Below are 23,636 nucleotides of genomic sequence, written 5' to 3' on the forward strand. Positions count from 1 at the left end.
TTCCAGATTCTTTAAAATTCAACCCAAACTCATATAGTTTTTCTTAAGATTAGTCCATGAAAAGCTGTGGACATTTAAAACTACTAGTCTCCTTCTCCAGTTTACACAATAATTATTGATTTGGAACTATGCTAGAGGCTTTACCCCAATACCTATTAAGTAAAGCCTCAGACTGCCTACATTTAACATCACTAGTACAAAAATATATAACAATATTACCATTTGTGTCCTTAAAAGATGACACATTATGTAACATCATTATATAAAAACGAGATAACTATAATAATCATAATAAAGTATTCAAATATGTTATTGCCATAACACACATTTCATACCTCTTTCCAACTCGAGGTAAGAGAAATAGTTGTTGTTTCATCTAAAAGTTCCCTGAATTTTTCTCTCTTCTTTTTGTTTAACCCTTCAATATGCTCTGTGAACAGCTTTTCTCTTTCACTTCTATCCAGTGACTCAACCATCTCCCATCTGTGATCTTTTCTTAGAGTACGTTTTGCATCCCGCCAAGAGACATCTGGATTACGAACCTACAAAAATGTATTCTATAACTAACAGAAATATATATTATTTTGAAAAAAAAATCAAAACAATTTCAAAAGATTAGTATAAAGATACCAAAGTGGCTGGCTTGGTAGGATTTATCTTGTTAATAACTGTTTAGGAATTCAAATGACTTAAAACATTATGATTATACTCTCCATATTCTGCTAAATATGTAAACAAATTATATAGCTTATTTACTACACCCAACCTCATGTTTTAGCCAGTTCCAATACTCATGGCAGCAAATATCAATGACTGACCACACTATAATGTAAAGTAAACTAAATAAAAGCAATGAAATCTGTAGCTTTTAAGGACAACATTCTTCTTTAATAGTATTATGTTTAGATTATTGTAGAAATAAGAGCCTAATTGTACCACGGAACTAAATACAGCAAATTAATGAAACAATTTGAGTTATACTTGCGTTGAAAGTCTGCTACTGAACTCCATGATACTCTTAACGATCAAATAAAAATCACATAAAGAGGTGATACTCACCCTCAGTAGCACAAACATGACTCCCCCACCCGACAAAAGAAGAGTGCCACTTCCACACAAATAAACCAAAATAAAGACAGGGAACTCACCAAACCCACTCCTTCAGGAAACATGAGTATTTATGAATTCCAAAAGGATAATATTTCATTTGATTACTGCTCTCCAGCAAAATGTTAATGGTCCCTATATGAGCGAAAGACAGAACAAAAGTAACGAACAAGTAACACATCATGACTGCCTTCTATAGTTTAATATACAAGCATAACAAATGAAATGTAAATTAAGGCATTCATTGGTTGAATCAAGGAAATTTCATTTACTTGGACTTACAGCAGAAGGCATCATTCCAGCAGAAATTTACTAGCACATTGAAATCGTGTATGTTGACAATTTTATGTTGTACCTACAAGCATACAGATGAGCAAATCATTACCGTAAAGAAAGAAAAATTTTGGATGATGACCCTGTCCAGTACAAGCTCAAAAAACTCTCAACAGAAAAAAATTCTGGAATACAATATTATCAGCATATGACAGTTAATGAGAAAGCCAGGGAAATGAATATCATTTATGGATTTGCCAGCGTACAATGTATTACAGTACAAGAAGCAAGAAGCTAAGTTCCTCCAAAGTTTTTATGATTTAAGGTCTGAAGATTGGATTTGGGAAGAACCCTGAACCTCATCTGCTAACAAATTACTGTAGTATTGAGCTTGTATTATATATGAATTTAATAAAACCTATTTGTTAAGAATTTTCACATGGTTTAACACATTATTTTATTATTATATGTATATTAATGTATATAGTATATTTTACTGTATGGATAGAAACCATGTAATGCCCTTTCCCAATTACAGCTATATAAGTTGCAATTATTTAAAATTGAAATATTCAAAAATTCATTAAAATATTTTGAATTTATTATTTAATTTTATTTATTTTTGCTCTTTTGTTCTGATTTTTAGTCAAGTATCATTCTGATGACTTTGAAGTAAATCAGTGTTTTCAAAGGTAATATTTAATAGTTTTTCTATAAAAACTCAAGTCTATTGAATACAGTGTAATACTAGTGAAACGTTTGCATTATCTTGTACAGTTGATTCCGGTTATTTGGGACACATTGGGACTAGTGCATTTTGGCCCGATTAAGTGGCTGCCCCAATTATCTGAAGTTTCATGTAAATAGTTAAAAATACAATGGACCCCCGCTTTAAATTGGTTCATTGTACAATCAAATCACGTTACGATGGACTCACTATAGTAAAGTACCGTTCACTATACAATGTGTAGTAAGCACCGGTCGTTGTGATCACGTTTGTGAACTGAATTTCAATTCTATTAAACAGCGATTCTAATTAGCAAAAATAGGATGAATATTATCCACAGGCTATAAAAGTAAAGATATATTAAGCACAAATTTACCCTTTATTACCTTACCAATTAAAAAATTAAATGATACGAGAAAAATTGGAATAATTAATATGTACTGTAATACGTACATGCTAACCAGTTGACATTTGTGGGTGGGGGTTAAAATTTAAAACAGTAAAAAGATAAGCAATTAATAACAAAGAACATGGCACACAAATTGCAAGTAACACGATATGCGCAAGTGAAAATGGAGTAACAAGTTACGAAGCTTTAAAAATAGGAATGAAGAGAAGATTCTGAAAATAAATTTTTTTATATGATTAAAGATTTCACGGAAGTGTAAACACACTTCACCATAATAAACCACATAATTCCAGCTGTCGGTATCATCGCAAATTCTATAAGATCAAGTTTACTATCCGTTTATGATAGATTTCACTAACAGAAAAGTCCAATAAATAGGCGACTGCAAATTGTTTTCATTGTTTTATAGTTGTGACCTCCAGAAATCCAACCGAATCACGTGGTACGGTCGGAGACAATCATAGGGTAATCTCCAGTGCTGCCGTCTCCTGCCCCGATTAAACGACATGCCCCAATTAAGCGAAGAAAACCCTGGCTATTTTCTCAATTGGCTTCTGTTTTTTAAAATTTTCTCCACATAAACAGCTGCCCTGATTAACTGGAATCCACTGTATATGATTCATATGACTCCTGATATTTTTACATGAAGCAAAGGCATATATAAAAATAAGAATGCAAAGATCAGAACGTATGAAACATCACTGCCAACCTTTTTGGGTTTTGCCACAATAAAAAGAACTTCTGAGCAAGTGCAATTTTTAAGACTTCATTATTTATTAATTGAACATCAAATTGTGTTAATACTAAACATGAACAGTTTTATTTTTAAAAAAAGGGCCTTGAGCATTGGGATATGTAGTGTGAAAGATTTCCTGTAATGACCAACAAACTCAAAACTTAAATTAAATTTTTTTTTAATGGAATACATTTACACAAATCAAAAATAAAACAATAAATAGAATAAACGAAAATAAAATAAAGTAAAAATAAACTTGATAAGATCAATGCGTAAACACACTAAAATAAAGTAAGAAGTAGCTTTTGGGATTGAGTGCTCCTTTACCAACATAAAGGAACATACGGCACATGGTAGTATAAATGATATTCCTATTAGTGGAGTTTGTGTGCACTTCATATTTCTACTGTGGGCTCCGTTATGAATTGCAACAGAGGAATCTGCATCCATTCTATTATGGAGTCTGCCATCTTGCAATACAACAAAGCACTGGTGCTTACTTCAACTTCACACAAGCCATTCTGCATCACCAGTGTTTGATTAACTGTTTCTTTCCCCCCATTGACGTACCCAGTCATTCCTGGCCTGTGACATCCAAATATCAGGTGAACTCTGCTATTCATACTGATATATGCCATACATTTCTTTAAGTTGATATAGGAGTACTCCACCTCAAAAGCTATTAGTTATTTTAACACTTACTCATCAATCATATCAGTTTTATTCTTGTTTGTGTAAATACAGTGCAACCTTGATATAATGTAATGTCAGGTGACTTTAATACCCGTGTTATGAGTGAAGCGCATTATAGCCGAAATTTTTTTTACCATTTTTTACCTAGTTTTTTTTTTTAATACTTTATTTTTTTTAATACGTATACAGACTAAAATACAAAGAATTAAGGGTTATATTCCCTGCACAATCTACTAATAGACAATTCTGTAATGGACTTACATTTTATGCATCTGTTCTGAAATAGTCAAAGTAATTTAGTTTGTCAGATTCGATGACGGCAGTTTACCGGTACATAATTCTTAATAGTGGTCAGATGCAATAAACAAAAATGTTAACTATCACCTCATTAATGTTTTCAAGCACTTTGTTAATTTCTGGTGAATTTTCTTTTCACGAGTCATCCACATTATCTTCCAGGTCCCTCCCTATGTTACCGGCCTTCTGTTTGTCAATTGTCTTCCCACTGTTCACAGAGGGTGCGATTTCTTCCTTGCTCAGGTAATGCACAACATGGATTGAGGTGGAGTTTCCACATTCACCTCAATCCAAGCAACCAGGTCATTTGCTCTGAGACTGCCACCAAGCAGCCTTTACTTCTTGTTCTGAAAATGCTGCTAATTCAAGGTTTTTATTAGTGGACTTGTCTTTTCCAAGACAAGATCACTAATACATTTTTCCAGCAGTTTTCAACTGCTTGAACTTTTTTTCTCCCATGCTAATCCAATATTATATGCAACGTCTATCAGTGTTAATGTTTTCAGAAATTGTAGAACTTCAATTTCTAAATTCACAACACCAAGTAGCTAACCACAACAGTAGGCTTTGAAGGCTCGAATAATTGCAACAGAGTGATCCATGGGCTGAATGAATTAATGTAGTTGAAAAAGGCAACTCTGATCTTGCTATCTTTTGATTTCAGGACATCAACAGCAGGATGAGCTGGGCAGTGATCCAACTGTAACAGAGCCTTTTCTTCACACTTTTTGGAAAACAAATTGTCTCACCAATGGTTCAAATTCACTTTAAAATCATAAAGAAAAATATTACTCATCATCCATGCACTGGAGCTATTTTTATAGAAGCTTTTAATGTGTTGTCATCCCCACCAAGTAGCTTATGAAATTTAAGTGCCTGTGCTTTCAAAAATATCCCATTTATTGGTACTCCTTCACTATGCTTCTGCAGAAACCACTTGTATAAGAACTGGCCCACATCAGTGTTTTCACAAAGTCTGGTTTTCTTTCTTTGGAGGGCTACTTCATCTTCTATGGAGTCTATGAATGAACACAATTTTTTTTTACTCTTTCATCTGCATCTCATTCTGAAATCCCACACTCACGAAATATACTGCATTTTGTTTCACTATCTTAACTCTTTCGACAATCTTTAACTTTTCTTCAACTATATAACTTTTTCTTTTGGTGGCCATTACTTTGGTCCTACTGATTTATTACTAATTTTGCTGTGTATTCATTTCTGATGCCTGTATTCAAATATATAATTTTATTCGAATTTACAAATGGCACAAAATTCAGCAGTCCTGGAGCTCCAACCACTACTGTCACCACAGAAACCATAAACCTTTAATCATGAGAGAAGATTGTTATATAACAGTAAGGCAACTGGCAGAGATGTTGAGAATATCAGTAGGAAGCACAAACTGTATTCTCCATGACCATTTGCTTATGACGTGTTTGTGCATGCTGAGTTCCAAGGCTACTCACACCCAAGCAACGGTAAGTTTGCATGGAGGTTTGTTAGGAGCTGCAATAGATGGTTACTGAAAATGGTGAGGTTCTGCACAAAGCGATAATGGGATAAAATACTGCTTCGTCATTTCAACCCAGAGTATGCAACAAAGCTCTGTATGGAAGTCTAAATCATCAACACACAAAAAAACACAGCAAATGTTGTGGCTTCTGCAAGAAGGATTATGTTTGTGTTTTTTTTTTTTTTTTTTTTTTTTACATTCAAGGAATGATTTACCAGCACATTTTGCGTGCTATGTTATACAACTGTTACAGGACTTAACTACAGAACTGCACTGCACACTTTGTGGGATCACATTCATTGCAAATGACCACAACTCCACATAGGTGGGTGGATGGATGCTGTATTAGGATAATTTGAGACCCCACACTGGTCTTTTTGTCAGTGAGTACTTAGCCAGCAGTAATATTAAATGTGTTCCTCATTCACTCTACAGCCCTGACTCTGAACTTGCACACTGTGATTGTTTTTTATTACCAAAGTTGAAGAAGGAGCTGTGAGGAAAACATTTCCGGTCATCAGAAAAGTTGTAAAGACACAGGAGGCAATTCTCAAATGTATGCCAAAAAATGGCTTCCACCATGTTTTCGGGAAAAAAAGCAGAAACTTTGGAGTAAGTGCATTTCATCAAATGGGGGACTACTTTGAAAATAACCATCAAAATATGGATGTTTAATAAAGGTGTTGTAAAAAAAAAAAAATACGATTATTCTTTATTGAACAGCCTTTGTATCTCTCTATTATCACTTCCATACATCCTGTGACTTATACCCACAAATAGATCCTTGTCAAAATGGCAGTCACTATTCTTCATTATAAAAACCTTTTGTAATTTTTTTTATTTGGCCAAATAGCTATTCAAGACATGTGCTATGATATTATTTTCAAAAATTTTCCCTTCAAATTATCCAAGTTTTGCAAGATTACTTTTGGCCCAGGGAGACTCTTGAAATTGGGAATATTTCTTTGAATCATTATATTTAATGATCAAATACAGTGCTGAGTTGCTGTAACAATATTGTTTAAAAAAATAAAATCAAATAAATAATAAATAAATAAAGGGCAAGTTGGTTTTAGTGTTTTATGCTCTCGCATTTTCTGAATGTTGTACAACAACGACACTCACATTTCACAACAATGGATACAAGGAGGTATATTATGCTTCTTCAATATCATACAACACAAAAATGGCCCCAACACCGAACCCTGGAGGACTCCACTAATAACATTAGTCCACGAAGAGCAGCATCCACTGATAACCACTCTCTGTCTTCTCCAACTCAATCAACACACCTCGATCAGATCACCCTGCAGGTGCAGTCCCCAGACACTGCAATTTTATCCATTTTTAACCTTTTATCCATTGTAGCAACTTACCCTTAATACCATACTGCTCCAATTTGTACAGTAGTCTTCTATGTGCAACAATGTCAAAAGCTTTCCTGAAATCCAAGTATATGATATCAAAATTATTTTTTGCATCCAGTTGCTTTGTAACATAACCATAGTATCCAATCAAATTTGTCCGACAAGAGCAGCATTCATTGATTACCACTCTGTCTTCTTCCATTCAACCATCCTTTTATCTATTGTAGCAACTTGCCCTTAATGCCACACTGCTCCAATTTGTGCAGAAGTCTTCCACGTGGAATAGTATCAAAAATTTCCTGAAATCTAAGTACAGGCACTCGACTTGTGTAAGGGTTGCGTTTTGCGAATCTCTGCGTAAGTCGAATTTTACGTTAGGTTGGAATTTCCCCAAAGGCTTATGCAAAAAAGAAATGTTCAACGAACATGTAAACAGAATATTTGTTCAAATTTTTTTTTTTTTTTTATCTCATGAGTAGGTAAAATTACAAGTGTGCAATTACAAAAATTTCAAAATTACAGAAAAAGGGAGGGGACAGGCATGAACCAGCAAGTTTTACCTTTTGAGCATCGTTGCCAAAATCAACGTTCCGTGATAAGTACGCTGCTGCAAAGGTTGAGGGCTATGGAAATTTAGAAGGTTTTTTTTTCCAAAACATTAAAATAAAAAATTTCTCTGCTACTGCAGAATTGGAACTTGCAACTTCACTGCTTGAACCTATTAAACTACTCGTTGCTTGCTACAAACTTGGTTGGAGTTTGCCGTACTTATCCTTAATATCTTCATAAATACTGATGCTTTTGCTTGAATGGCCATTAAACTCAGAGGAACTCGCTTTCTGAATCTGATTTTCCATCCATGTTATTAATAGCCTTTCCACTTTCGATATAGCAGCTGAATGCTGTTTTGTGATCACTGTTGATCTTAAATGTGTTGATCCTTTAACATGTTCTTTTATATGCACACTGTCCTTTAAAATAACATTCACTGTTGAAGCTGCGAGACCTAATTCCCGTGCAATAGGTGACAAACATTGTCATGCTTCTTAATTATCTTCATTTCAAAATCAATTTTGTTTAATTTTCTAGAACTGCGATCGCTTGCACTTTCCACTGGTCGCTTTCCCTTCATCGTTGTAATAAGTAAATAGGAATCAAGAGAAGACTGTGAAAATTGATTTATGTTTTTTATATAATTGAAGATTTCAGTGAAGGGGAACAAATTTCACCATAATAACGTAAAAACCCACACAATTCCAGTTATCGGGATTATTGCAAATGCAGTAAGATTAAGTTTATTGGACAGAAAAGTCCAATAAACTGGAAAGTGCAAATTGATTTTATTGTTTTATGGTTGTGACCTCCAGAAATGTTCTTTAGAAAAAAAATGAACAAAGGCGTTGATATTTTTTAATGCCTTTGTTCCATTATAAGAATCAAAAGCAATTCTTACAATGGAACATATGATAACGATACAAGGGTAGCCCTCCATTATAAAAATGACCTTTTATAGAGATAAATAGCTTAGTTATACATGTATAGCAAAAAATTCAACTTCCAAGGTCTTGGAATGAATTACCCCCAAAAAAAAAAAAAAAAGTGTTATTGGGTTCAACATTAACGATATTTTCATAATACCTCCATTTCTTCCTATGGGATGAAATGGAGCTGTGAGGAAAGATTTCTTTAAGTTGTGCACCAGCTGGCAAAAACTTATGTAAAGTCGAATTTATGTAAGTTGAGTATTAACAGTATTAGTCAGGGAGTGCCTGTATATGATATCAAAATTATTTTTTTTGCATTCGGTTCCTCTATGACCACATTATAGTAGCCAATCAAATTGGTCAGACTCCTCTTAACAAGCCCATGCTGTGTCTGAACTATAAATGCAGTCTCGTCTGCATAATCCTACAATTCTTTAACCAGCAACTCTATTTTCCATGGCACTTTTCAGTGAAGAGAGAAGGAAAACAAAAGGATCCAACCATCCTTCTGCAATTCAGTTCTCTTCCTTCAACTGTTTTCACAGTACAGCCATATCAGAACTTTAAAGTAGTATATTTTATTGACAGCCTGATTTAGTGAGACATATTAAGCCAAATAATCCCTTTAATATTGAAGAAAACAAGCAGCATGGTTTTCATTTTGACAATTCTTGCTCCCCCCCCCCTCTGAGGGGAATTGTTTTGTCTTCTACTGTATCTACTGTTTTTTAGTTACTGGGTCATACTGGAACAGCCAACTTTCATTGCAAGTAATTATAGTACTCAAATGGTCCAGATCTTCAATTTAAAAAAAAAAAAAAAAAAAAACAACTTCACAAACTTAGACTTCTCATACAAAATTTTTGGCACCATTCTGGCACACACTTTCTGATGCTTAAATTTTCAGTTAAAATTTGTGTAACAGTTTATGTCCACATTGAGTTCTAGTGTGACCCTTTTAAATACAGTCCACACTGTCATCAGTTTTCATGGAAACTGGATTGTCTGGTCATTCATCATCTTCCACATTCTTTCTTCCTTCTTAAAATCTTTTATGCCATTAAAACATGCAAGCTCTTGACCGAGTATCTTCCCTATAAACGTGATGTAAAAACTTATAACTTTCAAAAAGTTGGTGTTTTCTTTAGTTTTTATAAAAATTTTAGGTTAATTCACTGTTCCATTCTCTGTCATTTTTCTGGCAAACTGCAAAAGCACAAGGTAATGAAAGCCTGTCTCAATGTAAAGAAAATGAGCGTACCGGAATGTGACTGGACAGACTAGGAAGAAAAGGTTCAAGGTCAACTGATGTGCCTTTGTTTTGCAGGTGGCATAGCAGAGGAAGAAAGGCATTTAAGGATCATGATCCATGCAAACGTGCAGTACACAGTTCACTTTCAGCAAAGCTAACCCATAGCATACAATCAAATGATTTTTTGTATAGCTGCCTGTAGATATAGGGAAGTTGAAAGTCCAATATAGCCAGGAATGGAGGTCATACATGACAAAAGAAAAAAAAAAAAAAAAAAGAAAGAAATAAAGCTCTTAAAACAGTTCAAAGATAGGCAACATGTTTGGTGAGACCTGGCAGGTGCCCTAGATACATTAATTTACACAGTATGAATCAGAGCTGTATTACTCAATATGTTCTACGTTGGTAATAATATTAGTAAATTGATAAGAGGAGTTTACCTCAATATAGTACGTGGAACACTTCCGTATGATACCCTCCAGAAATTAAAACGAAAAAATCGACAACTTACCGGTACATTAAAGTAAAATATAAATAATTAAAGTGAAATATAAATAATTAAATAATCAATTTAACACAATTCAAAATCAATTCAAAACAATTAAAATTCAAATTAACGCAATTAAAAGAATCTAACGAAAATATTCAAAACGATTTTCCTTCCTGAAGCTGACAATGCTTTTCGACCGACTGTCGTGTTCACAGGAATGAAAATTATCGAATCAGGCTAAACCTGCAACTTAAATAGTGATTATGTGTCTTCGCGCATGCGCGTAAAGGTCCACGCATCGGAGATCAAATATGGCCGCCGAACATTAACAGAATTCTCGTGTAATTTAATTTCAACGGTTTCTGCAATTAATAGTCGCGTATAATTACGTTGAACGTTAAGTATTTTGGCCTCGTTAAATAAAAAAGTATGTTTTTCGTTAATGGCATGAAAGGCTAATTCTGACGCTGCTGAACGAGAAGCACGAACAGAGGCTTCGTGTTGATTTACACGGATATTAAGAGAAAACCGCGTGGAACCCTGATAAGACGAGTCGCAATCACCGCAAGAAATGTTGTATACTAGATCATTAATTTGTGTTGCGAACGCCGAAAGAACCGAGCGATTGTTCAGTATAGTGTGTAACTTCCGTATAGGCCTAGCTATAATTTTAAATTCGGTATCTTTAAAGAATCTGTTAAGCTGTTTGTGCCTCTGTTCAACATATGGGACAGAAATAAAGTATTTTTTGATATTACTATTGTTGATTGGTGCAGTATTTTGTATCCTATCCTTAGCTTGTACCCTAATTCGATTTATTGTGTTAATGGGATAACCCCTGTTCAAGAATCTGCTAGTTAATATTTGTATTTCTGAGTCTAAAGCAGAATCCGTCGTTGAATATTTATAGGCATTTAGAAATTGATTAAAGATAATCGATCTTTTGTAGGTGAACGGGTGGTAGCTATTATAATGTAGAAGCATACCGGTGTTTGTGGGTTTTCGATAGATGCTAAATTGTATTTTGTTCGAGTCCCGGGTAAGCGTGAAATTTAGAAAGTTTAATGACTTAGTATCCGTATCTTCCCTTTCCAATGTAAATTTGAGTCTAGAATGAATATTGTTAAACGAATGTAAAATATCTTGGATAGTACTACTATCGGTAATAACTAGAACATCGTCTAAATACCTCCCATAGTATGTGATACGGGGACGAAAAGGTGTCAAATGTATCTGCTCAATCGTTGAGAGATAGATCTCTGCCATTAAGCCACTCAGGCTCAAACCCATTGGTAATCCAAAAATTTGTTTGTACACCTTGTCTCGAAAGGTGATGTAGTTAGCCTCAACTAATAGTTTAATTAAGTGAAAAATCTCCTTTATAGGCAGCTTCGTATAATTAATCGGTGTCGAGTTTTTATTTAACATATCCCAAATAATATCTAATGTGTATTCAACGTTTACATTCGTATATAATGATGTAACATCTAATGAGAATAAATTGTCATTGTCGCCGAGTTTACAGTCCTTAAGATTATTAAATAATGTATCGTAATTCTTAATCCCAAATTGTATAACCTGTCTAAAAGGTTTTATAATGTTATATACATGTGTGGCTAAGGCTGAAAATGCCGAGTTCCTGTAGGAAACAATAGGTCGAATCGGAAATCCAGGCTTGTGTAATTTTACCTGACCAAAAAGTGCAGGAATATTGTATGTTCTGGACTTCAATTCCTTCAACTGAACCATAGTAATGTAGTCGTTTTTACGATATGTGGTTAACGTTTTATTGTATTGATTTACCAAATTGGTAAACAGTGTCGGGTCCACTTCACAATAAGTGGAGCTATCAGATACAACTGAATCTAACTTATTAATATAATCATGTTTATCTAGTATTACCACAGTATCTCCTTTATCTGCCCTCTGTATAATAATGTCATTCCCGAGAACTTCGACATACTTTTTTATTTAACGAGGCCAAAATACTTAACGTTCAACGTAATTATACGCGACTATTAATTGCAGAAACCGTTGAAATTAAATTACACGAGAATTCTGTTAATGTTCGGCGGCCATATTTGATCTCCGATGCGTGGACCTTTACGCGCATGCGCGAAGACACATAATCACTATTTAAGTTGCAGGTTTAGCCTGATTCGATAATTTTCATTCCTGTGAACACGACAGTCAGTCGAAAAGCATTGTCAGCTTCAGGAAGGAAAATCGTTTTGAATATTTTCGTTAGATTCTTTTAATTGCGTTAATTTGAATTTTAATTGTTTTGAATTGATTTTGAATTGTGTTAAATTGATTATTTAATTATTTATATTTCACTTTAATTATTTATATTTTACTTTAATGTACCGGTAAGTTGTCGATTTTTTCGTTTTAATTTCTGGAGGGTATCATACGGAAGTGTTCCACGTACTATATTGAGGTAAACTCCTCTTATCAATTTACTAATATTAATTTACACAGTATTAAATGCCAGCAGAATCAGGGAAAAGTTGAGACAAAGAAAAAGAATTATAGAATTGATTTTAAGAAGTTTAGCTACACTGTTGTTAATCATTGGAATACATTCCTCCATGAGTAGCTGAGACTGACAGCTTGGACAAATTGAAAGGCAAGCCGAAACAATACCTGTGGGGGGAACAGGCAGTGGATCTTCCCCAGTGCTAAAAGCCTGGCTTCCTTCACCCTATCACCAATACTGGCATTAGCATAGAATGGGATATCATCAATAAAATGACCTCCTTTGATGAACAACAGCCTTTTAAGAATACTAAAGGCCATCCCTAAATGCCCACAAATGAACTGAATATTTCAATGAGTAAGCAACTATAATTCCTATACTTACTAAATCTGCAAGCAGTGCATTGAAGTGCTGAACAGCTTCATCATGTTTATGTTGCTCTCTCTCTTTATCCCTTTCCCGTAAATGCGTAGACAAAGTCCGTTGCACCTCCTTTTCCCTTTCACGAATACTGGCTTCAATTCTTTCCTGCTTCTCTCTTTCCTTGACAGCTTCATCATCAGATTCCTAAAAAATATAAATTAGCTCCATATAATGTGCATTCAGAAAATTTTTCAGGAATCTACAGATGTGGCTTCCTATAAGAATTTGTTAATTATTATAAAATTAATTACTGAATAAGAGACAAAATTCAATTAGAAATAAGATACCACAACTCATGTAGTTGCACTCCTAGTCCATTCTTGGAGAGGTTCAAGCACAAGTGTGAAATAATGGAATAATTCTGGGTAGCATTCCACTTTTAGAGATAGTCAAATCAATTGAGTTCTGAACTTAAAATAATACTGAATGATAGCTGGCTATTATATATCCAGTTTTTAGTACGACCATAAGAGGAATGTTATCAATATTAAGTGCCAGAGTTTTTTTGAAGGAATCTTATATGCTTTTAGGTTATGCAGATGATGCCCAATATTTTCAACCTGTAGAGTAGTGTTCTGCAACCAGTGCGCTGCAAACTTTGCTGAAGCAGTATCCCTATAAATAACACTTATACGTATTATGATTAGAAATTGACAACTCAGAACTTTTATCTATTGCAAGAAATTAACTGTACATTACTTACTCCCAATTAGTTTTTATATATGTTTCTAATGTTACCTATTGTTATATTTCACAATACGGCATTTTTACTGAAACACAATGTTGTACGTGTAGGACAGTAAATTATTTTTCGCGTGAGTATCCATGCGAAAAATAATTTACTTGCTTTCTAAAGTTATTTGTGTGTTTGACCTTCCAATATTTCTCGTTTTGTTGCTGTACTGACTGAAATAAGATGCCGCTTGTTAAAGTTATATATGTATGTGCTGTTCCTTAAAAGTGTAAGAATTAGCAAAACATCCCCTGTTTTTTATTATTTTATGGCTTGTTTTGATATTTGTCCGTTTTCCCATGCTACTTCAACTTTATTACTTTGTTCCTGTGCCGATGCACCCACCCTTTGTAATAAAGACTATATATTTTAAAGTGACAGATGTGCCCCTTCCTCTGTTCAAAGAGTATTGGTCCCACATCTATTACTTTCAGCTTTCTCAAAGCTGCGCTCGGAAAGAGTCAGAAAACTGTGATCGCGAGCCATAACATTCTTGATTTTACTATTTCCTTTTTTTAACAATGGACAAGTTCCTCGTAACGAGTATTCCATCCACGAGTGCGAGTACTGAAAGTGATGAGCCCGAAAAAATGAAACAAAAATTAGTGTGCAGGTAGTATAGAGATACTTATTTGTCTTTTGGTTTTTTCTGGTGTGGTGATAAAAAATCTTTGTGCGGAGAAAAAAAAATCAGCAATGCTGCTATGGTTCCCAGTAAACTGAAACTGACATTTCTCAACAAAACACTCTTCTCTGGCATGCAAATATATTAATTACTTTCGACGGTTGCTGCAACAAAACAAAAAACAAGCAACATTCATGACTTCGTCATTACGTGTTTCGGAAAATGTACAGGAAGCTAGCTATAAAGTAGCTGAACTTATCATAAAGGTCAAAAAGCCATACACAATAGCCAAAACTTTGCCAATGCCAGCTTGTAAAGAGATGATAAAAATAATCCTGGGCCCAGAAGCTGCTAATGAAATTTGAAAAATTTCACTCTTGGCTGATACAATCAGTCATCATGTCAGTGATATGTCCAGTAACATTGAAGATATTATGAAGGAGGAAAATCAACAGCAGCCAGAAGTTGTTATTTCAGATCGACGAGTCCACAGATGTTAGCGGCCACGTTCAACTTCTTGGCAACATTCGGTTCATCGATGGAGATGCAATTTTATTTTTTTGCAAAGTACTACCCGAGTGAGCCATCGGTGAAGAAATATTTGCATTACTAATGAATATATGCTCCAAAATGAATTAAATTGGAAGGATTGTGTTAGTGTTTGCACAGACGGAGCTGCTTCCATGACAGGTTGAGTTAAAGGCTTTGTAACTAAAGTGCACGAAGTGAATCCTGACATATGATGTGTCCATTGTCAACTCTTTGCCATCTGCTCTGAAAGTTGTGCTGGACGGACGAAGTAGTAAAAGTTGTTAACTTCATCAAATTGCGGCCCCTCAATTCATGGCTCTTTTCCATTTTATGCCAGAAAATGGGATCTGAACACACCATACTCCTGCTATATACATAAGTACAGTGATTGTCATGTGGTAAAGTGTTAATGTGCCTGAGCATGCAGTTATTTGCAGATGATGTATGGGTAACTAAGTTGGTGTATCTTTCCGATATTTTTGTTCACTTGAATAAGCTGAACTGAAAAATGCAAGGCAAGAACAATCTTTTTATGAGTATGTATAAGATTCAAAAGCTTTCAGAATAAGTTGGATTTGTGGATACAACGCATTGCAAATGGGTGGTTTCAAATGTTCCCAACTGTATGGCTGCTTCCTGCTGGTAATAAAGTCGTGATGGACTTCACTGTACAAGAGGAACTAACAGATCTGAAGGCAAACAGAACATTCCGATTAAAACATCATGAAGTGCAGTTGGACACATTTTCGTTGTCAATAAGGAAAGAATACCTGGCTAGCTCCAAGATGGCAATTAATGTGTTATTACCATTTTCGACTACATATTTGTGTGAATTGGGCTTTTCGACCTTGACTGAAGAAATGAGGCTTGCATTGTCAAAGATTCCACTGTTGTTGTTGTTATTTGGTTTTAGCATTAGCAACTAAGGCCATATTGCTCTGGGGATATGCGGTGGTCATTCTCTGACCTTTCCGCATCCTCCGTATTTGGTGGTCACGGGCTCGAACCCCGGTCTAATCAAGAAGCGTGCGCTACGCACTGCTGCTCCTGCCCACCTGGCTACGTAGGCACCAAAAGAAAGAAAGATTCCACTATGCATCAGCTGTCTGTGTTCAGCAAATCAGGCACAAGTATCATGTTGAAGGTATGTGTAGTTAATCAGATCCCCACATAAAATATGTTAATTGTTTCAAATGAACATCATCATCATTATTATTATTTCAAAGTTACAGCTGCAAACCTTTATCACAATTATCTGGTAATAAGAAACAACATAGCTTGATTCATTTTGTCTCAATATATATCCCTTCGAGCTCAATATATGTCTTTTATTTTGAGGGACTGAAATGGCATTTGTTCCGGTCTCTGAAAATGCACTTACAGCTTCCTTGAGATAGCCTTTACTTAAAAGTAGATGCCCAAGCAGGTTTTTCATCAGTTTTCTGAAAGGGAAACAACCACTGGAGAACAGGAGTTAACCCACCCACTGTAGGGTGGGTGGGTTAACTACTGAAATCTACTTCTCTCAGACAGTAACTGCTTTATGAGTCTTGTGCATTGGAGCTTCATCATGAAGTAAGGCACCTCGTGTCAATTTCCCTCTTCTCTGTTCCTTTATAGCTAATTTTTTTTCTTATGTGGCATGTGATGCAAGAAAGCACGTGTATGAGCTTATGCAGCATCAGCCAAAAAAAAAAAAAAAAAAAAAAAAATTACAACACAACACTAAATGTTTGTCCAGTTCCTCCTTAAATTTATTTAACCTATCAACTTCCACAACGACAGATGGATTAACCAGCCGCTGGCTAAAGGCAAATTTCCGCACATCTATTCTACATCTGTCTTTCCTTAATTTTAATTTATGCCCCTTAGGTTCGTAATCTGAACAAGTGGAAGAATCCCATCAGAATTCAGTGTGCTCAACCCATTCAAGGCCTTATACACCTCAATCAGATCACCTCGCAGGTGCCTAGTCTCCAGCCACTGCAATTTGCAGAACTTAAGCCTTAAGAGGATCCCTTCATTCCCCTCGCCAATCTTGTTGCCCTTCTCTGTACATGCTCAAGCAAATAGGCGCCTCCGTAGCCAGGTGGGCAGGAGCAGCAGTGCGTAGACTGGGGTTCAAGCCGGTGACCACCAAATACGGTGAATGTGGAAAGGTCAGGGAATGACCACCGCATATCCCCGGAGCAATATGGCCTTAGTTGCTAATGCTCCTAAAAAAAAAACAAATAAATAACTTCAGGCTCAAGCAAATCTACATCCTTCCTAAAATTAGGCTTCCAGAACCGTACACAGTACTCAAGGCATGGCCTGGTCATTGGCTTATACAGAGGGACAATCACCTTTTCCCTGCTAGCAAAATTCCTATATATTATTGACAAAACCCCATGACCTGCCCTGGCAGCCTGCCTGCACTGCTCAGAAAATTTCATATCTGACTGCACAATTACTCAATTACTCCCAGATATTTTTCATTTTCTACCACCTTACGTGCAGTACCACACAGTTGGTATGTTTCTCTGGGGTTACTTCTACCCATATGCAGTACTTTGTATTTGTCAAGGTTAAACCTAAGTTGCCACTTCTCAGTCCATCTGCCCAAATTTTCTAGATCCTGTTGCAGTACTACACTGCCAGTACTGTCATTAACAACTCTGCCAACCTTTGTATCATATGCAAACTTCAACACTAAGCCTGATATACCTTCATCAATATCACTGATAAATATACACAACAACAGTGGACCCAACACCGAACCCTGTGGGACTCCACTAATAACACTAGTCCACGAAGAGCTACCATTCTGCTCCAATTTGTACAGTAGTCTTCCATGCGCAACAGTGTCAAAAGCTTTCCTGAAATCCAAGTATATGATATCAAAATTATTTTTTGCATCCAGTTCCTTTGTAACTGTATCATAATATCCTATCAAATTTGTCAGACAAGACTTTCCCTTAACAAATCCATGCTGTATCTGAATTATTGCTGCAGTCTTGTCTAGATGATCCTGCAATGCATCTTTAACCAGTGACTCCATTATTTTACCCGAAACAGAAGTTAAACTAACTGGTCTGTAATTACTTGTGTCACCCTTCGATCTCCCTTTGTGAATTGGGGATACATTTGCACATCTACAGTCCGTGGGGACCTCCGCTGAGTCCAAGGATGCTCTCATAATTATGGCTAATGGTTTGCTTACTTCCTTTGCCACCTCCTTTTATATAACTGGATAGATCCCATTCATCCCAGGTGCTTTTCTTATATTTAACTTCAACAATTTCTCCTCCACTTTCCTCTCAATTATTACAAAATCATTAAGCACTCTGCTACAATTTGATAACCTTCTGGCATTTTCAAACCTTAATAACTCCTCATGTGTGAATGTAGATGCAAAATACTCAATTCAGTTTGTTTGCTATCTGAGCAGGATCATCAACAGTTGAACCATCGATATCAAGTGGACCAATCACATTCATCCCCTTCCTTTTAGAGTTTATATAAGTAAAGAAATCCTTGCTTTTTTTCTTAGTATCCTTTGCCAAAGATTTCTTGTAATCTGCCTTCGCCTGCGTAACCTCTTTTGTGACTTGATTACAAACTAGCGTATATCTGCCATAGGCTTCTACGTCGCCCGATAATTTATATGCATCCCATGCATTTTTCTTCTTTGTCACAAGTCTCATTAGTTCATTTGATAACCATTTAGGCCTAAACCCCGAACAATATTTCTTAATAGGTATGAAACTTTTAGTAGCTTCCACGATTAATTCCTTGAATGCTTCCCACTTAAAATTTGCTGTTGGTAACATCATCAGTTGATTCCACTGTACTCACCTTTACGGAAACAAAACCCTTTCCTTTACCCCTGATGGTAATTATATATTTAAGGTTTTTTTTTTTTTTTTTTTTGTTAGCGCATTGGCTTCTGTGGCTATTATGCACCTCCCAAGGTTTTTGCACTACTCTGATCCATGCCCGAGGCGGGATCCGAACCCGCGATCTTTGGGTTGCTAAACAGGCACTTTACTCACCCGGATAGCCCGGTCGGCATATATTTAAGTAAATCCCACATCAGTACACTGTGATCACTGACAACTAGTGGTTCCTTTATCTGCAAATTCTTAATACACGAATGATCACTGCTGTAGTTCTATCAGAAGAACTCCTTCCATATCCTGAAAAATGGTGACCATGATTCTCCCAGCAGATGTTTGAGTCCTGAACCTTTTTAGGCATTGGTTACCTGTGGTGTTTCCACTGCATTGATGTTTATTGGCAGTAGCAATTCTTGAAAAAAATCCTTGTGGATCCACATAGGGATTTACAGGCACACACTTCCTGGCAATCATAGACTTTAATATGTCTATCCTGCAAAAACAAGTCTTCAATTTAAAAAAAAAAAACAAGCCATATCTTGATTTCAAACAATATAAAGATGCCACCACAAATTCTGCAGGCAATGCAGCAGAGTCTGCACAGTAGAAAACGAAGAACAGTCTTCCTCCTATACAAAGATTTCAGACTTTTTACTGCCAGTGAAGTGACACATGAAGTAGCTATTTGGGTACCGAACAAAGTAATGAACCACTTTTCAAACCACAGTGCAACAAACTCTTCTTATTTATCTCCGATTTAATAGCCAAAGCCAAAAAAATCTGAACATGGAAAGATATGCTTGCATATATCATCCCCAGGGGCAATTTGCAGGACACAAGAAATTTCTTCCCTGTGCCAATTATGAGCTGAATTACCAAGCCAATAGAAAGTGGAAGAACTGTAAAGTAAAATTAGTACATCAAAATACTAAAATAAAAATAAAGAATAAAATGCAAATAAAATGAAAAAAATTAAAGTAGTATAGCAGTCATCAGATATGGGAGGAAACATATTTAGAAAATTTTCGAATATATGTAAGGCAAATATGTTTGATCTGATGTCAGCTGAAATAAATATTGATACATGATCAGGTATTTCATCAGGGGACTACACCTGACCATGTATCAGGAACTGCATTTCTATACTTGTCCATAGTAGTAGAAGAAAAGTGAAATGCCAAAAAGCAACGAAAATGAAATTAGCACATTCTAATACAGTATGGGCAAGGTAGTCCCAAAGCAGTATAATTCATTTAGGTAAAAATAAGGATCACGTTAGAATAAATATGTTTAATATAAATATGTAGAATTCAGCATTGGATTTAATTTTGTATAAATAGAAATTCGATGATTCAATAAATAAATTTGAATTTAATGATTAAATAAATAAATTTGGAACAAGCAGATGGTATAGGGTGAGGTATTAAATTGGGGATGGGGAAGGGAAAAAGGAGTATTTTAATTAAATAAAGACAAAAAATGGTAATAGAAGTAGGATAGCAGGAACGTTTGTATCACCCTCGTATACACTAATAGTTTTACGAATGGGAAGAACAGTAGAAATAGACAGCAGAAAGACAAAAAGCAAAGAAAAAGTTATTAAATTATACTAAGCTTGCTGGGGTTGTGAAGCCCAACCTTATAGTAAGGGCTTTGGCATTTGTAAGCGTTAGTATAAAAGGGAGCTAATATCAAATGCTTGTATTGAAAGTAAAAATGTGTCGAAACATTCCGAGAATATAAAATGAAACCGAAAGTATAATAAGAAAGTGAAAGATACCTGGAGTATATCAAGAAATGCATAGCGGAAATAAGCTGGCAGGAAAAATATACGTAGCAGAAGGAAAAAGGTGGGGATATGAAGCACACATATTCAGTAAAGTAGATGAATGCACACAAACTTTAACTACATTGGCAATATAACTACATGATACAGCAATTTATAGTAGTGTAGCAGACTTAATATTAAGCTGCAAAGAAATGCAAAACAGTGGGGAAAATAGTGACCTCTATTATCGTATTTAGACTACAGGCGTATGGAGATAATTTAAAATTAGCGTTGGAAAAAGAAATGTGGTTGGAATAGTATGACTTTACCGTGATAAAGTTATACAAAATTATAAAAATAAACATATTACCGTTAATAGATAAATAGTGTTAAACAATACGGTTGCAAAAACATATACACGTTAGACCAAATGATGAGGCTACATTATATTTGAACGTATCAGAGTACAGAAAACAAGAATCATCAAATATTTTGAGATATAAATATATTAATAATTATAATCTATAGTCCAAAAAGGTGTTTGTTTAGTTTTTAGGAGCATTAGCAACTAAGGCCATACTGCTCCGGGGATATGCGGTGGTCATTCCCTGACCTTTCCGCATCCAGTGATCACGAGCTTGAACCCCCGGTCTAATCAAGAAGCGTGTGCTATGCACTGCTGCTCCTGCCCACCTGGCTACGGAGGCACCAGCCCAAAAAAGGTGTGGTAAGAATCCAATTTAGGAAGAAAATACATCCAAGGAAAAAGAACTATTATTTTTTTTTGGTTTTTAGGAGCATTAGCAACTAAGGCCATATTGCTCCGGGGATATGCGGTTGTCATTCCCTGACCTTTCCGCATCCTCCATTTGGTGGCTCACGGGCTTGAACCCCAGTCTAATCAAGAAGTGTGTGCTATGCACTGCTGCTCCTGCCCACCTGGCTACGGAGGAGCCAGCCCAAAAAAGGTGTAGTAAGAATCCAATTTAGGAGGAAAATACATCCAAGGAAAAAGAACTATTATTGTTATTTTTTTTGGTTTTTAGGAGCATTAGCAACTAAGGCCATATTGCTCCGGGGATATGCTGTTGTCATTCCCTGACCTTTCCGCATCCTCTATTTGGTGGCTCATGGGCTTGAACCCCAGTCTAATCAAGAAGCGTGTGCTATGCACTGCTGCTCCTGCCCACCTGGCTACGGAGGCGCCAGCCCAAAAAAGGTGTAGTAAGAATCCAATTTAGGAGGAAAATACATCCAAGGAAAAAGAACTATTATTGTTATTTTTTTTGGTTTTTAGGAGCATTAGCAACTAAGGCCATATTGCTCCGGGGATATGCAGTTGTCATTCCCTGACCTTTCTGCATCCTCCATTTGGTGGCTCACGGGCTTGAACCCCAGTCTAATCAAGAAGCGTGTGCTATGCGCTGCTGCTCCTGCCCACCTGGCTACGGAGGTGCCAGAAAAAGAACTAATTTAAATTCATGGATTAAAGAATGTGATATAATTCCAGGGATATAAGTAACATGGTGACTTTAGATCCAATTATAAAAGAACAGGAAATAAGTCCATGTAAAAGAAACAATTCCAAGGAAACAACTATAGTAAGGAAGAACAGGAAAATAATTCCATGTATATAAAACTAGATGAATCCATAGGTAGTATCAGGTGTGAATTCACTGTGGAAATAATAGTAAATTAATCCAAGGACAAAGAATCAGTTGACATTATATCCAGTAGAGGTGTAGATTAGAATCCAATTATGAAGTGATATAATTCCAGGGATATAAGTAACATGGTAACTTTAGATCCAAAGGTGGTGTAGTTAAGGATCCAACTATAAAAGAACAGAAAATAAGTCCATGTATATCCAATTCCAAGGAAACAACAATGGTATGGAAGAGCAGGAATTAATTCCATGCATATAAAACTAGATGAATCCACAGGTAATATCAGGTGTGAATTCACTGTGGAAAGAACAGTGAATGAATCCAAGTATAAAGAACCCATTGATATATCCAATGGTAGTGTAGTTAAGAATCCAATTATGAAAGAAAAGGTAACAAGTCTATGGACATGAAACAGTTCAATCTTAAGATGGAAGGACAAGAAGTAATTCCAAGGAACCAAAAATTTTTGGATGTCTTTATATGTAATAGTGATGTATAGAAAGTTTAGAAGTTTATTCACTGAAACCATTTCATCAACTGAATACCTCTTTATCCTATGTAACTTTTTAAACATTTCCTTTAAGGAGTTACACATTTAATATTCATTTATATATATATTACTAATCAATTTGGCCATAGAGATTTTCTTAACCGCTTATCAAGTAGAATTTTTCCCAGCATGGCCTGTACTTGTAACATGAGAAACTGTGTATGGGAATAGGATGCACTTAAACAGAAGAAAAGCAGCAAGAATAAAATAGAAGAGATGTGTCCAATGCACATTATATTGTTAGATACCCAATAATGTCCTATTACCCTTACTTCAACCTACTCTAAAATAATAGAGATAAATTAATTACCAGCTCTTACACTATCAATAACTCTTCTATGTGATTACATTTTAATTATAAATACAAATTCCACCAGGGTCAATAAACAGGTGATACCTTGAATTTCTGTAGATTGTAATGTTCATGAAATAAATATGAAGGAAGGGTACATAAAACGGAAGATGAATAAATAAATGAGGAAGAAGAAGAAAAGTTTGGTCCCGCGAGTTTGAAGTTGGATAGTAAAAAGATGCTGATTGATGGCTGCACAGGTTCAGATTGCTTTGGAAGAGAACAGGGTTTAAAGAAGCCAATTCAGAAGAACAGTGCCAGTGGAAGTATCTATAGAAA

At 35.5% G+C, this 23,636-nt stretch overlaps 1 protein-coding gene across 4 annotated transcripts in view; it reads right to left on the reverse strand.

Moving 5' to 3' along the window:
• Positions 1-23,636, reverse strand: part of LOC150087366 (transcription elongation regulator 1) — a 329,370-nt gene that overhangs the window by 23,780 nt on the left and 281,954 nt on the right. For all 4 annotated transcript variants that reach the window (XM_090371153.1, XM_090371154.1, XM_090371156.1 and 1 more), the window contains 2 exons: positions 13,215-13,397; positions 336-542 (listed from right to left, as the gene is read on the reverse strand). In XM_090371153.1, the coding sequence (XP_090227279.1) occupies positions 336-542; positions 13,215-13,397 (390 nt within the window). The remainder of the gene's footprint in view (positions 1-335; positions 543-13,214; positions 13,398-23,636) is intronic.

Source organism: Mastigoproctus giganteus, chromosome 4 (genome assembly GCF_048544385.1).
Source record: "Mastigoproctus giganteus isolate SK-2022 chromosome 4, ASM4854438v1, whole genome shotgun sequence".
In the NCBI taxonomy this organism is placed as follows: Eukaryota; Metazoa; Arthropoda; class Arachnida; order Uropygi; family Thelyphonidae; genus Mastigoproctus; species Mastigoproctus giganteus.